The following is a 13,428-nucleotide window of genomic DNA, read 5'->3' on the forward strand; positions in this document are numbered from 1 at the left end:
GTAAGTTTGTATTAATGTTTTATAATTATCATAACTTCAAAATAAATAACCTAAAATTTCAACTCCCTCGGCATATCCTCACTTAGTGAATAAATTCCTTTTACTAAAATGTGTTTACAACTTTTTCTATTTTATTTTTCGTTAAGTTGCATAATTAAATAAGCAATGATCACATCTTTCTATAAATACACCAAACACTAGATGCTTTTATGAATACAAAGATATTAAAAAATTACTCTATCACTTGATCGATTGCTTTGTAGCTTGTATCCCCAATAATTAATAAACTTGTCATAATTACATCGAAAAAATAAATGATGGTCCATTTAAAAAATCGTCAAAAAGCATAAACAGCATAAAGTGAAATGAAGGTAAAAATATTTTAATTTCAATCATACGTATAGATATTTTAATTAGGAGCAGCCACAGTACCTCCAACTCCCTCGAATCTTACAAGCACCCACTCGCCAATCATTATCATAAAGACGATTACGGTTAAGTGGATTAGATTATGCAGAAAGCTGAGTTTCACATTCCTGATGCCATGCTGGAATCCTAAAAGCACATGCTTAACCCTTTTTTATAAATAATGTGGCGAAAGATTTGTGTCTAATATATTATTATTACCCGCAACTAGTTGAGACAGATTAATTAGAGAAAAGTAATGAGTTAATGCATTGGAAACTGAACTAGTAAAAAAAAACGTTTGAGCTGAGGTGGCATTGAGGAGCGAGACTGAAATTAACATATCATAATAAGCGGACATCAAAGTGAGATCCTAGATGTGCCATTAATCAGCACAAGCTTTGAAATTGATCTTGGCTTTTTCCCTTTCACTTCACCAAACACCATTTGCACAAGTCAAGAATGTACTTGACCCTCAAATCCATTGGTTACAGCATAGGTTAGCAAGAACTTGTCACCCATAAACGGGGATAGCAAGAGTCACAACGCTCACAAATTCGGTTCATTTACAACAAGAGATTTCTATACAAAACTGCAATGTCTCGTAAAGTAATAAATGTTGTTCACCCACGCGTCAAGTCAATACCAGTGTGTGGATGTGCACTTTTCACCTCTAATGGCCTTGATGAAGCAGGCCACATGCCTGTGGCAGGAGAAGAGTAGTTTTGATTAGGAGCACTGCCTTGAGAAGCTAACTTGTCACTACTCTGAGGCTCGCAACTGCTATCTTTTGTAGCAGTGGTCACTTGTTTGGTCTTTGGCTTAGAGCTTCCATATACAAAACTGCATACTACCACCTGCACCAAGGGAAGTCTCTAATTCTCAATGTTTTGGGGGAAGGTTTGAATCTATAGCACGCAAAGATGCATAAGAACTTAAATCATTATTAGGCTTAAACACATCTCATTCAGAATAACCTTCCAGATGCTGAACTTATTGTTTTAACATATCTTGAATGAGCAGCAGCAGCAGCATGCATAAGTACAAGAAAGAGTTTGGGCAGTTATGAATATACCTGCACCGGGCTTGCAGCTATAAGGCTGGCAACACCACCACCAATAATATGACCATCGGGACTAGAAAGGGAAACACTCATGCCACCTGTTCTACTGCGTGGTCCACCTTCTTCAGAAACCAAGTAAGAACCAGACAAGCATAATATTTGAAATCGGCCCTGTAAGCATACAAGATAAAAAAAATGTTTACCATTGCATCATGACAAGAACAGCAGCCTAATTCACTTTAAACAGTACTCAATCTCATTAGCTATTGCATAAAGCTGAATTTTACGCATTGCAATACCAGAATTGCTATCATCATTTACCCCTTTTCTTGAACAGCACAGAACTACAACTCAATCAACTTGCTACATAATAACTTGTCACCAAGTTAGAACCATGCAGAGGAGATAAAGATGAAAGGATACTTAAGATTTAAAATTTCTAGTAATCGAGGTATACAGTTCAGTTCTTTAACCTCATAAGAAACACTGATGCTAGTAGAAGCTGGCTGGCGCAGAGTGACAGAAGAAACTGTTCCAGTTCCAGTTAAGATGCACAAAGCCCTTGGCCTCTGCTGTGAAAATGAGAACAACTTTGCTACAATGTCCTGAAACAAAGAAAGTAAACAATCAAGCAACATTTAAATTTATGTACGATCATAAATAACAATCTTGAAGATTTCAATGATGAAAAAGCAAATGCATCTATTACTTAAAGGCTGATATTAAAATTAGACGCTTCCACTAAATATCATCAGTTTTATATATAATCAGCAACCACGTTGTGTGATGTAATCTTCAGTATTATGTCATTGACAATCCCAGACTACATGACTATTCAATCCTTCTGTTCTGTGCAGTCGGTGATTGCAATTCACCACCATCCATGAGACTCACATGTCATGGATGGTAAAATAAAATAATATATCAATATTATGCACAATAATAGATACGAACCATATAATTAAAAAAAAAACAAATACCAGTTCTAAATTATTATTGATCATTTCTGAATGAGTACATCAAGTACATACAACTAATCACAGCATCTCTCAAATCATCGAAGACAGCATTTTTGGTTGGGCAAATCATATTTTCATCATGTTGATGTAAACGACTATTAGGAGTTATTAAAATTTGAAATTATCCCATGTGAGCTTAGACATTTAAATATTTAAGATTTTTAAAGAAAGTAAGAGAATAAAACAAGCGATAGGAAACTATAGCTCTTACGAAATACCTCCCCAACTCCAACAGTGATAACATGAGGTGAAAAGGCCAGTCCTGCAGAATTGTTCATCCATTCACCTAAGAAGAGAGAAACAAAATAACCGTAAAAGTTTACACATTTCATGGGAAAAAAGATAAACATGGCCTTTTGCATTACTACTGACTGAGTAACCATCAAAATAATAGAAAATAAACAATTTTGTCAGAGTAAAGGGTAGTGAAATACTAAGTGTTCAGATTTTCATGGTTTCTGAATTCTTTAGAATGAAATATAAAATAGAATCTTGCAATCAGAATAAGAACAAAATTAGAATCACGATGTTGCTTTCTGTAAAGCACGTGTTTAAGAACCCGCACAGAAGTTGAACATCAGAAACTATAACAATGGGCACTTGTTTCTGCTTGAGAACATGCTTTTTTTCTTTCTTTTCAAAAGCTGTCAGAAAGCTAGACAAAAAAGGAATTGTGTTTTTCTCAAGCAGAAGCAAACACACACGAATTGCCTCGGTTCAACCTATCTTGAAAGTGTTCAGAAGATCCATATATTACAATCACTATCAATTCAGGGATTTCTGAAGCGGGATTTATGATTAAGAAGTAATGAGATAATAATAACTTGGAGACCACAACCACAAACATAAAGCACAATAATGGCAAAAAAATAGAAAAACATTCCAAACTCATAAAAGAAAAAAGGAAATAATAAAATAGAAATTGCCACTTCACACAATAAAGCATTTAAGAAATGGGAAAATAACAGTACACGTTCACGGCCTTTCTCAAGAATGCTACCAAAGACAGCAAAATGACCGGAGTGGGGATGTTAATGATTAAACAGTTGCCAATTTTTCTAATTACCAAATAAGCATATATCTGATTTTAACAACCTCTATACATATATTTTATCATAATCTCCATTAATTTTCTCAGATAAAATATATAACCTAGTCTCTTAAAAATGTTTAATCGAATTGCTTAGATCCCCTATTTCTTTCATGCATACCATAAAAGGATGAACTTGAGAGCAAGTTGACAACCTTAATAGGAAAAAAATGAACTAGTTAGCGAGCTGTCAACTTCAGGGCAAAAGAAACAAAGTAACTTCTTTTAGGGACCTTATCAACAATTATTAACACCCCACTTTTCTCTTTCAAATGATAGCTTCACTTTTGAGAAATTGAATCCCAATATGAACAGATCAAGCAATCAACAGGAAATTATAATTTCAAACTAACATAATTATAAACGTACCTAAAGTGGCAAGCTGTTGCTTCCTTCCACTTCCAGGTGGGCGTCCTCTGGGCCGTTTCTCAGAGGGAGTGCCTGTTCCTGAGGTGGAATTTGCAGTGGCAGACAAGGGAGAGAGTCTCAGGGAAACAGTCCCACTATCAGGACCATACTTCCTTGGCCTCCCTCTTTTCTTTTTCACAGATTCACCGGAAGAAGCCATTCCACCTCCACCGTCAGGTGGAGAACCTAAGTTTATGCCATGACCAAAGCCACCACGTTGAGGCTGAGGCTGGGGCTGGGACTGAGCCTGAGGCTTAGCCTCTACTGAGTATGAAGAACCTGAAGAGACATTTGACAAAGCTCTGAAAACAGAAGGTGGTTGGAACCCAGAGGGTGTTCCGGTTCCAGGACCAGACCCACCAACCCCTCCTCCTCTATGATGCATGTAATACGGAGCAGAGCCGCCAGGAAAACCCATACCTTCTCTTCCATCCATGCATTTACCAACAGGTTTGTCAATTGTGAAAAACAATAATCTTCTTGTCCAGAACACAAAATCCTCACACCAGTGCTTACTTTTTAAACTAAGAAACCAGTAAAGACACAAAAACAGGGGTTGAGCAAGATTCCCTTCCACAAGCTCAAAAGCAAATAGCTTTCACAATGATGGAAAGATTAGATCTTTAACCCTAAATCGAAGAAGACAAGAAGAGGATCTAAAGTTCAGAAGCACCAAAGATTGAAGCTGAAGGATTTTGAAAAGTAAATGCAAGAACAGGTAAGTGAGGGGAAATGTAGAAAAAAGCAGAGGCCTAGATTGAAGAGAAAAAAGTGAAGCCAGCAAGGTGGGGGTTGTGTTCCGGAATCATGTGCGTAACAGGCTACGAAAACAAAACCCTAGATTTGAAAATCTAGGGTTTTGACAGAAGAATGCAGTGTGAGTGAGGGTGGGAAAGGGGTAAAGAAAAGACAAAGAATGGGACTTCACTTGGGACTTGAGAAGAGAATGGGAAATTAAAATAATAATAATAATAAATAATTAAGTTAATAAAGGGCATTTGAATTAAAGTTGGGTGTGCTAAGGTAGTTTGTGAAAATTGAAATGAAAGGGAATGAAAATGATATCTGTATCTATCTGCATTCAATTCAATATCATCATTATTATAATTATTATAATTAATATTATTATAAATTAATAAAATAAAATAAAAATAATAATAATAGAGTAATGGGAAAGGAAGAATAGTGGTGTGAAGTTGAAGGACAATGTGGGCCTACAAAAGTACCAAACACAGACCAAATGTCCCTTTTCGTATAAACCAATGGTCAGGTCATCCCTTCACCCTCAGGAATCAACCCTTATCTTATAATAATATCTTCCATTGGAGGGATTCTTTATTTTCAACTTTCAAAAATTTATTTCAGTTTAAAGATAAAGATTTTTCATCATCAATCTCTTAATTGCAAAAGATAATGTAAAAAAGAGTGTTAGATTATCAAGATAATCAACTTAATTCATCGATCAAACAAGTTAAAAGCAAGTTGAACTTAATTTATGCTTCTATTTTTTATAAGTTTAAAAATTAAATGGATGCAACAAATAAGTTATGTTTTAATGGAATATAACACATTTCATTTTTACTAAATATCGTAAAAAAAAATCACATGTTTAAGTTTTAATTACTAAAATTAAAAATGTATTTTATTATAAAAATGGTTAGAGTACAAGCAAATTAGATTAGTGAAAAGGAAATAAATATTTTTCCGTCATATTAGTAGTTATTAAATAAAGTTAGTTAAGTTTTAAATCGCAGGAATTCAAGGGAATGTTATATTTAACTACACTTTATTAACATATGTAATTAACAGAAATTAAATGCGTTATTATGTGATTATTTTGAGAATAAACTCATAAAGTTTAGTTACATTTATAATGAATATTAAACACACACCTAGCAACAAGAAAATACCAAGGCTGTGTTTATATAAATAAATGAACTGCTGCAAGTAAATTAAATTTTGCCTTTAATATGAAACTTACAAAGGTTGTTGGTTACAAAAAATTTAATTTATGTATTTAATCTATGATGTGTTGAAAAGTTTGAAATTTAATTAATAATATGGTGAAAATATTTGTATAAAAAGATAAAATATTTAATTTTATTTGTAAGTAATATTTTGGAAATTAATTAATACATGAAAAATATGTAAAAAATTAATTAATATATAAAAAATTAAAAACAAAACAAGTGATTCATAAGTGCATAATAGATTATTATTCTATTATGCACTTTTTTTATTTGCTATTAATCTATTATGTTTTTATGGTCACCAATAAGGTCCATTAAAGGTGTTAAGAGATAATTACTATGTCTTTTGACTTTCTTGCCACTGTTCTCTTTACGGAATGAAATTGTTGCTTATCAAACTTATAACACCCGATCCAACTTTTTTTTTTCTTGAAGAAATTGTAATGTTTAACTTTTGGATAAATTTTAAATAATTGTAGAAATAAAGCACTATATTATTAAGCATATAATATGAAGCTAGAATTATTAAGCATGGATTGTGTTTGATATTTAAATACTTTTAGCATTAAATTAAATCCCCTCAATCAATATAATTGCATAAAAAAGCAAGGAAAATAATAATTAATATGTTATTGAGTAATTTAAAATTTTTATAAACATGAAATGAAATTGTATAAACCTTTTAAATATTTACATAATTTATTCAATTACTTATACTCCAGTTATTATACATTATTAGAGTAAAATAATGTGAATAATTTAACCAAGGAAAACATATTTGTTATGTGGATTTTTTTTTGTATGGTTTGAAGTTATTTCTATTTAAAATTTAATTACTTCATAAATAATCGTATTTAAAGTTTTGTTTATATGTGTTTAAATTATTTTTAAATTTGTTCCATTTAAAAATATTATTACTTCATAGTTAATCATTTTTCGATTTAGATTTGCACTTCATCTTCTTAAAATATATAAGTGGAGGTCTTTTGGTAAACAACAATTTAACTCAATTAATATTAATTTGTTTTCCTTTCATATCAATCAAATTTATCTACTATATATCTGCTCCTATAAGACTGTTAAAGTATTTTTAACTACCAAATAAAATGTATATTTTGATATTGGTTCTGCAGGAAATGTGATATTTGATATGGATTGGTTATTCATTTTATTATTTGAAATTATTATCATAAAAATATATTAATTGATATTTCATCAATTATTATAAAAAATATAGTAATCATATATAGTATTAAAAATTATTTTAATATTCTTGGATTGTTTAAATAGCAAAACCATCCAATTCAAACACAAATACATATTGGATTTGATTTGATTATAGAATGAAAGTCATTGGATAAAAAAAATATGGAAATGGTTAAGATAAAGAGATTTGTAAACCTTTTTAATCGTAAACTATAGTATAAAGATAATAGAACATTAGAATTTAAATACAAAAAAAAAACTTAAATCCCACGTTAAAAGCATGATACTTTATTGTGGGGTTTACAAAGCCGTAAAGGTGAGTAGAAACAACAAAAAGGGTTGTAAATAATATTATAAGTCTCAAATAAAATAAAGAAATTACATTACTTTGAGTTGGGTCTGTAGATGTGGAAAAGTCATTTTCATATATTGTGACCCTGTCAACAAATTTCATGCACCCTTTTTAAAAAGACTGTGTTTATTTCTTTTTCCCATAACTTTTGAATTATCTTTTACTGGAAGTTTTTTTCAAAAGATCTTTTCGAAATTTATAAAATGTATTCAAGAAAATGTTTTTTAAGTAAAATTTCTGAATAATATTTTGTAGAATAACTCTTCTATAATATGATCCAAAAAAAGTTTTACAGAATGAGATGAAATTAAATGAGACATTTAATCCTAAGTATTTAATGAGGGTGGAGGAACTTTGATTGGTTCAAGAAGAAACACCTTGTGAGTGATGTCATAAGATTGAAGTAAACTTCCATTTATATTATGAAAGATCATAATATCTTTTAACGACAAATAATCATGAAAGTTTGTGTAATCAACGAAACAATAAATATTATATATCATATATTTAAATATTTAAAAGTATAATTTTATATTGCATAAGTAGTTAATTAAGTAACTTTAAAAAATATTTTTTAATATTAATAAATAATATACTTTTAACAATTTAAAAATTATATTTCAAGTTTATTATTCAATTACTCTAATGATATTAGCTACTATAATTACACGCTGTACTTTTTCTGTTTATTCAGTAGAGGGGGTGCCAAATTAAAATATCAAGTTTTATATTTTGTTGTCTCAAATAAAATACTATAATTCTATCATCATTTTCATCGATCGACAATATTATTTCACATTAAAGTTACATATATTTTATTTTTTATTAATATACCTCGTGTAACAAAAAAGAGTAAAAAAAACCCTCTGGGTCGTAATATAATTTCTTCATAATTCATACAATAATGTTTTGGTTGATGCCGGATTTCTACTAAAATCATTCTGACAGTCTATTTCAATGTAAAAATTGTGTTTTTGTGTCCTCTTTGCATATTCAAGAGTAAAACTGAATACAATGACTCTTTAAAATATTTGTGCATATGATAAGAAATTGTCTCTAGGAATTGCTAGCCTTTTTTCTGTCTTTGTTTTTTTTACAATTCATACATAACGTGCCAATGTACCTCAAATAGTTTAACCAAAATCTTCTCAATCTACAATGGAATAAATGAATCTACCTAGTGCGGAGCTTTCATCTCAGTCCGTTACAGTCTAAAAATATGATGTAATATTAGAAGTTTAATCTCTCACTAGAACTTTTCCCTCCAATGTAATAAATAAATTCATAAATAAAAGAATAATTTCATAAACAGTGATGAAAGTAAAAATACAAGTACTTAGTGCAAGAAAAATGTATCAAATTAATCCCAATAAGTTGTGTATTCTACAGTTTTGTCGTCAGTTTTTAGATAAAAAGTCAGCACAGACTACTAACCTTTGTTTTATAATTACTATTGGAATCAGAAATGAAGATACAAGACCTAAGTTTTGTGGCAGCTCTTCTTATCAAATCATAATGAATCATAAGTTAACTTCCCCATCTAAGTTTTTCATCAAGGTTGTAAACTAATCCTAATATGACTGAAAGTAACATGATTATTTCCATTTCAGCTTTAGAATAGAGCAAATACAGGAAAATTTAAAATCCATTATACTTCCTTCCAACCAACCTTTAATTCAGAGGTAGTTGTGATTTGTGATCCATGCCTACACCTGTAGAAAGAACATTAATTCATCAAATAAAGTGAAACCTATAAAGAGAAAAGTTACACAAAAGTAAAAAGGAGAACAGCCACCATAGCAAGTCATTAGTTTTAAGAAATAGCAATCACGTAAAGGCAAAAAAAGAAAAGAGACTAACATAGCAAGCTTGAAAAGTAATACAATTAAGAGTTCCTCACTGTCAGCTTCATTTTCCTGTTGACAAAATCCAGGTACCCCTAGAAAAGAAAAACATGTAAGTAGATGTAAACTAAACCTAATTATATAGCTCAACATAACATACAACCTAAAATGACAAAAATCTAAACAAAATGTTTACATTGTTCAGATTAAACTTCAGAATCCCTTGCAAATAAAATAGGGTCCATTTGTCCAATTGCAAATAAAAATAATTACTTTTCCATTTAATCTAATTTCTATCCGACCCATGAAAACCAGACAGAATATACTGGTGTTGTAGTGCATAAATAGTCAGATCAGATGATGGCCATCTAGTAGAGGATGTGGACCAATAATTGTAGACCAGGAATCACTTATTTTTCGGTTCAAGGCCTTCATTGTCATACATATGGCTTATAAATGTAAAAGAAAAACAAATAAACCATTTCCTACGTCAGAAAAAATATACACATATCAAGTTGAGGACTCACTGGCTTGATACTCTTTTATTATGCTTATGGTCTGTTGGACGAGCTCTTCTAAAAGTACATATAGAAGAGACAATTTAAGAAGAAGAAAATAAGAGTCTTTTCAGAAGCTAAAATTAGTTTATACATAAGCTATTTTGTAGAAGCTCTTTCATAAAACTTCTCTAAATTTTTGTTTTTAACTTTTACATAAGTCAATTTTAATTTGAGAAAACCCATTTCCTTTTTTTCTTTTTCCTTTTCTCTCCTAAGATTTCTTATGGAGAAACGTGTCCAAGTAGACCCTTAGTACAATTGCAAATGAAGAGAACATATTGCCTTTACCAAAATGAGTAACATGAGAAGCATAATAGCAGATTATGTCAAGAAGCAGGGCAAAGAAACTCACTTGAAGTATTCCTACCGCTGCAAACTTGTCTAGAATAGTCTTGGAGAGTACTGGATGATTCAAGTTCAAAGGCTTTAACAGCAATTCCACATTCTGCAAACAAAGTTTTACTTCAGATTTTGTTTCATTGTTTGAGTTTATTCGCTGGAAGAAATTGGTAACTTTATGAACAACGTGCCTCTTATTTCAATCCAGATTTTCAAATTTCTTTCCTTCATTAGCTTAATCTTTCTCCACTTATATCTAACCACATTATTTTGTAAAAGTATTAATGTAAATCTGTTTGTTCCGGGTAGAAATTTTCAACTTCAATAGTCGATTCACACTTCATAGATATTTATTTCTTTCAACAGTGATAGTCACCAACCAAGGGAGAGGTTGGAGTCAATTTGAAAAAATGGCCTGGGGCAAATGTAAATTCATTAAGTTTCATAATAGCAATCATGTTAACCCACCTTTGACGTGAAGCACTCATTCCAATATGTATACTCTACTCCTTCAAGCATTTTTGTTCTACTGAGGTTATTAATTAAGACCTTCACTAGCCCAGCCTGGAAAAAAAATGTATGAGTACAGGAAAATCAACAATATATGAATGATAATGAAAAGACACTCACATCACAAGACACCCGATGTTTGTCAAAAGGGAGGCCAACAACAAAGCCCTTCAGGGAATATTTAGATATCTACATATAAAACAGCTGAAGTCATCATAACACGCTTGGGAGAATTATATATTCAAATCAGTAGGTTGTACCTACAAATGATAAAAATAAATATATAAATCTATCTATCATATACATTCTGGTGTACACTAGACCAAGGGTCAGTCTAACTAACATACAAGTAGAACATGGTACAAGTGAAAACACTAAGTATTCCCATAACATAATTTTGTCAGACTACTGTTGACTTGAAAGGGCAAACTTACATCATCAGCATTCATCTAAGATAGAAGAGACATCTCACATGAATAATAAAAAAAATCATTACTAAACAGATTAAATAGTCATTTTTCTTTTATAGGCAAAAGGATAAAATGATCACCGAACTTGAAAACATGCAGAACTGGTGAAGGATCTCATGTGCCTCAAGTATGTAGTGTATATATTTTCTCAAGACACAGATGAAAGAGGCAAGAGTTCAATGGTGCCACAACAGGGAAGCAGAGTAAAATGTAAAATTGGATGTATGCAAAGATAAGGACATAATATAGTTGTACAAAACAAGTAGTAAAGCGGGTGCAGATAGCGTGCACTTATGGCTAAGTTCAAGTTAAGAGCCTCAAGAACTCAATTAACATACTTTACAACTATATATAAGTTTAATTTGAATTCAAAGGACAGAAGAAGCTCACCAGATTCGCAAAATCAGAAGCCATTAAACTGATATTTGACTTCTTCCTGACGAGAACGCTGTGGCATTACAGATTGCAAGTGTTTAGTGTTAGGAAATAACAAAAGGTTGTATTTTAGCAAGAGTGTGAAATAGTGGTACCTGAAAGGTGAAGCAATTTTGTTGTCAAAGTCAGAAAGAGCAAGGCCAACATATTTCTCTCCGACATCCAAACCAAGCAACCTTCCGCGTTGCGTGTGGGTTGAATTCGTCAAATCCTGAAACAACTGCAAGGGCTTCACATGCCTCATTTCATCTACCTATAATTTTGTATTAGCATTCATTCGGAATCGGATAAGTAAATGAATAATTATGAGCCTGAGTCTAGGGTTTTTATTATTAATCAGAGAGCAAAAGCGTAACTAAAACTAAAGAAACCTGCTCAAGAAATGTCGTCGCAGTTACCTCGGCCTCTCTTCTCTTCCACCAGGACCGACCAACCACACCAACAGCATAGGTTGAGTTTCTTTGTCCTTTTTTTATTTTAAAAACTGAATATCTTTTCCTATATATATATAATTATATATAAGGAGAATTTTTTTTACATAAATTTTTTCTTATATTATTTTAATTTTTTAAATTACAGTTTTTATATGCAAATTGATTTCTCTATTTTTCTTAAAATACATTTTTTTTAATTCTTCATTTTAATAAAAAAACATAGCAATAGAAAAAAAGCATACATTTACCGTGAGACCAAATCTTACTTTATCAAATAAAATAACTTCCATTTTCTTTTTTTTACACTTCATTTCAAATAACTGAAAAAAGAAAAAAAAACTTAAAGAAAAAAAAAACTCAAACCAAAATTATACAACTTTCACTTATACAAAAATATTTCTGTATGTAGGCTAAATTTCTACCATTCAAGATTAGTTTTATATGTATGTTGAATATCTATTATCCAAAATTATTTTTATATGTAAGTTAAATTTCTATCATAGTAAGCAGGAGAAAAAATGCGGATAGATATATATAAGAAAAATAAGTAATTTTATTCATTTTTAATGAACAAATCCTATTATTTTTTAAAATAAGTTATTACTTTAAAGTTTACTTATTTCAAATTTATCTATAAAAAGACTGAATAATGAGGGAGCAATCATTCTCAACGCAGTTGAGTTGAGTTTCTAATAAAAAAAACATACCAACACAATTAACTGGCTAATTACAATTAATAACTAACTGAATTATAAACTAACTGTTACCCCTCCATTATTGTCCATGAGCTCTTACTGCACTTTTATAATTTCTTATGGCAGCTCCATATTTTGTAAAAAATATCTGAATTTTACAATTTTAAATTAAATTTTTTATACTAAATTTTATAATTTGAAATACAAAATTTACATTTCAAAATACAAATTTATATTTTGTATAAGTTTAAAAGTTATTTTCTTACCCATAAAATATTTTTCAAATTTAATTTGAAAGTCACATTATTCCATTTTGGGTTTACTATTTCCACCACTCTTTTACTTCTTCTCATTACGATTTTTTTTTTTCACAAGAGTGTTTTATATAAAAACTAACTCCCCTATCACGGGGCAGGTAAAAAAAAGGAAATAATACAATAAGTAAGATAAAAGCATTGATATTTTTTTTGTCAATTTTAAAAATAGTAAAAAATATTAAATAATTTTACGTTATTTGGAAGAGTTTAAAGATTCGGATTTGGAAAGGGTTTTAAGTTTCATTTGTTGTTTATTTTTTGCATTATTTAATTGAAATCATATTTGATAAAAGAAAACTACCAAAGGCCAA

The 13,428-nt window shown here is 30.5% G+C and overlaps 2 protein-coding genes across 7 annotated transcripts; both read right to left on the reverse strand.

The window, feature by feature from the left end:
- Positions 1-790: 790 nt before the first annotated feature.
- LOC137811417 (AT-hook motif nuclear-localized protein 5) lies at positions 791-5,062 on the reverse strand. The gene is made up of 5 exons (XM_068613156.2): positions 3,947-5,062; positions 2,706-2,773; positions 1,942-2,073; positions 1,481-1,639; positions 791-1,262 (listed from the first exon to the last, which is right to left on the reverse strand). Exons 1-5 carry the CDS (start codon positions 4,419-4,421, stop codon positions 1,029-1,031), a joined length of 1,068 nt encoding a protein of 355 aa, XP_068469257.1. The 5' UTR covers positions 4,422-5,062; the 3' UTR covers positions 791-1,028.
- Positions 5,063-8,849: 3,787 nt separating this feature from the next.
- On the reverse strand, positions 8,850-12,151 carry LOC137811419 (Polynucleotidyl transferase, ribonuclease H-like superfamily protein). Of its 6 annotated transcripts, none has more exons than XM_068613160.1 (8): positions 12,070-12,151; positions 11,767-11,924; positions 11,627-11,684; positions 10,887-10,955; positions 10,725-10,820; positions 10,270-10,362; positions 9,374-9,452; positions 8,850-9,225 (listed from the first exon to the last, which is right to left on the reverse strand). In XM_068613160.1, exons 2-7 carry the CDS (start codon positions 11,913-11,915, stop codon positions 9,399-9,401), a joined length of 519 nt encoding a protein of 172 aa, XP_068469261.1. In that variant the 5' UTR covers positions 11,916-11,924; positions 12,070-12,151; the 3' UTR covers positions 8,850-9,225; positions 9,374-9,398. The 6 variants fall into 6 exon arrangements, with proteins under 6 accessions (XP_068469261.1, XP_068469265.1, XP_068469259.1 ...); XM_068613164.1 differs by having other exon boundaries at positions 11,767-11,882; positions 12,043-12,144; XM_068613158.2 differs by having other exon boundaries at positions 12,043-12,144.
- Between the last annotated feature and the right edge of the window lie 1,277 nt (positions 12,152-13,428).

The sequence above is a fragment of the Phaseolus vulgaris genome, chromosome 2 (genome assembly GCF_051622355.1).
Source record: "Phaseolus vulgaris cultivar YP4 chromosome 2, ASM5162235v1, whole genome shotgun sequence".
In the NCBI taxonomy this organism is placed as follows: Eukaryota; Viridiplantae; Streptophyta; class Magnoliopsida; order Fabales; family Fabaceae; genus Phaseolus; species Phaseolus vulgaris.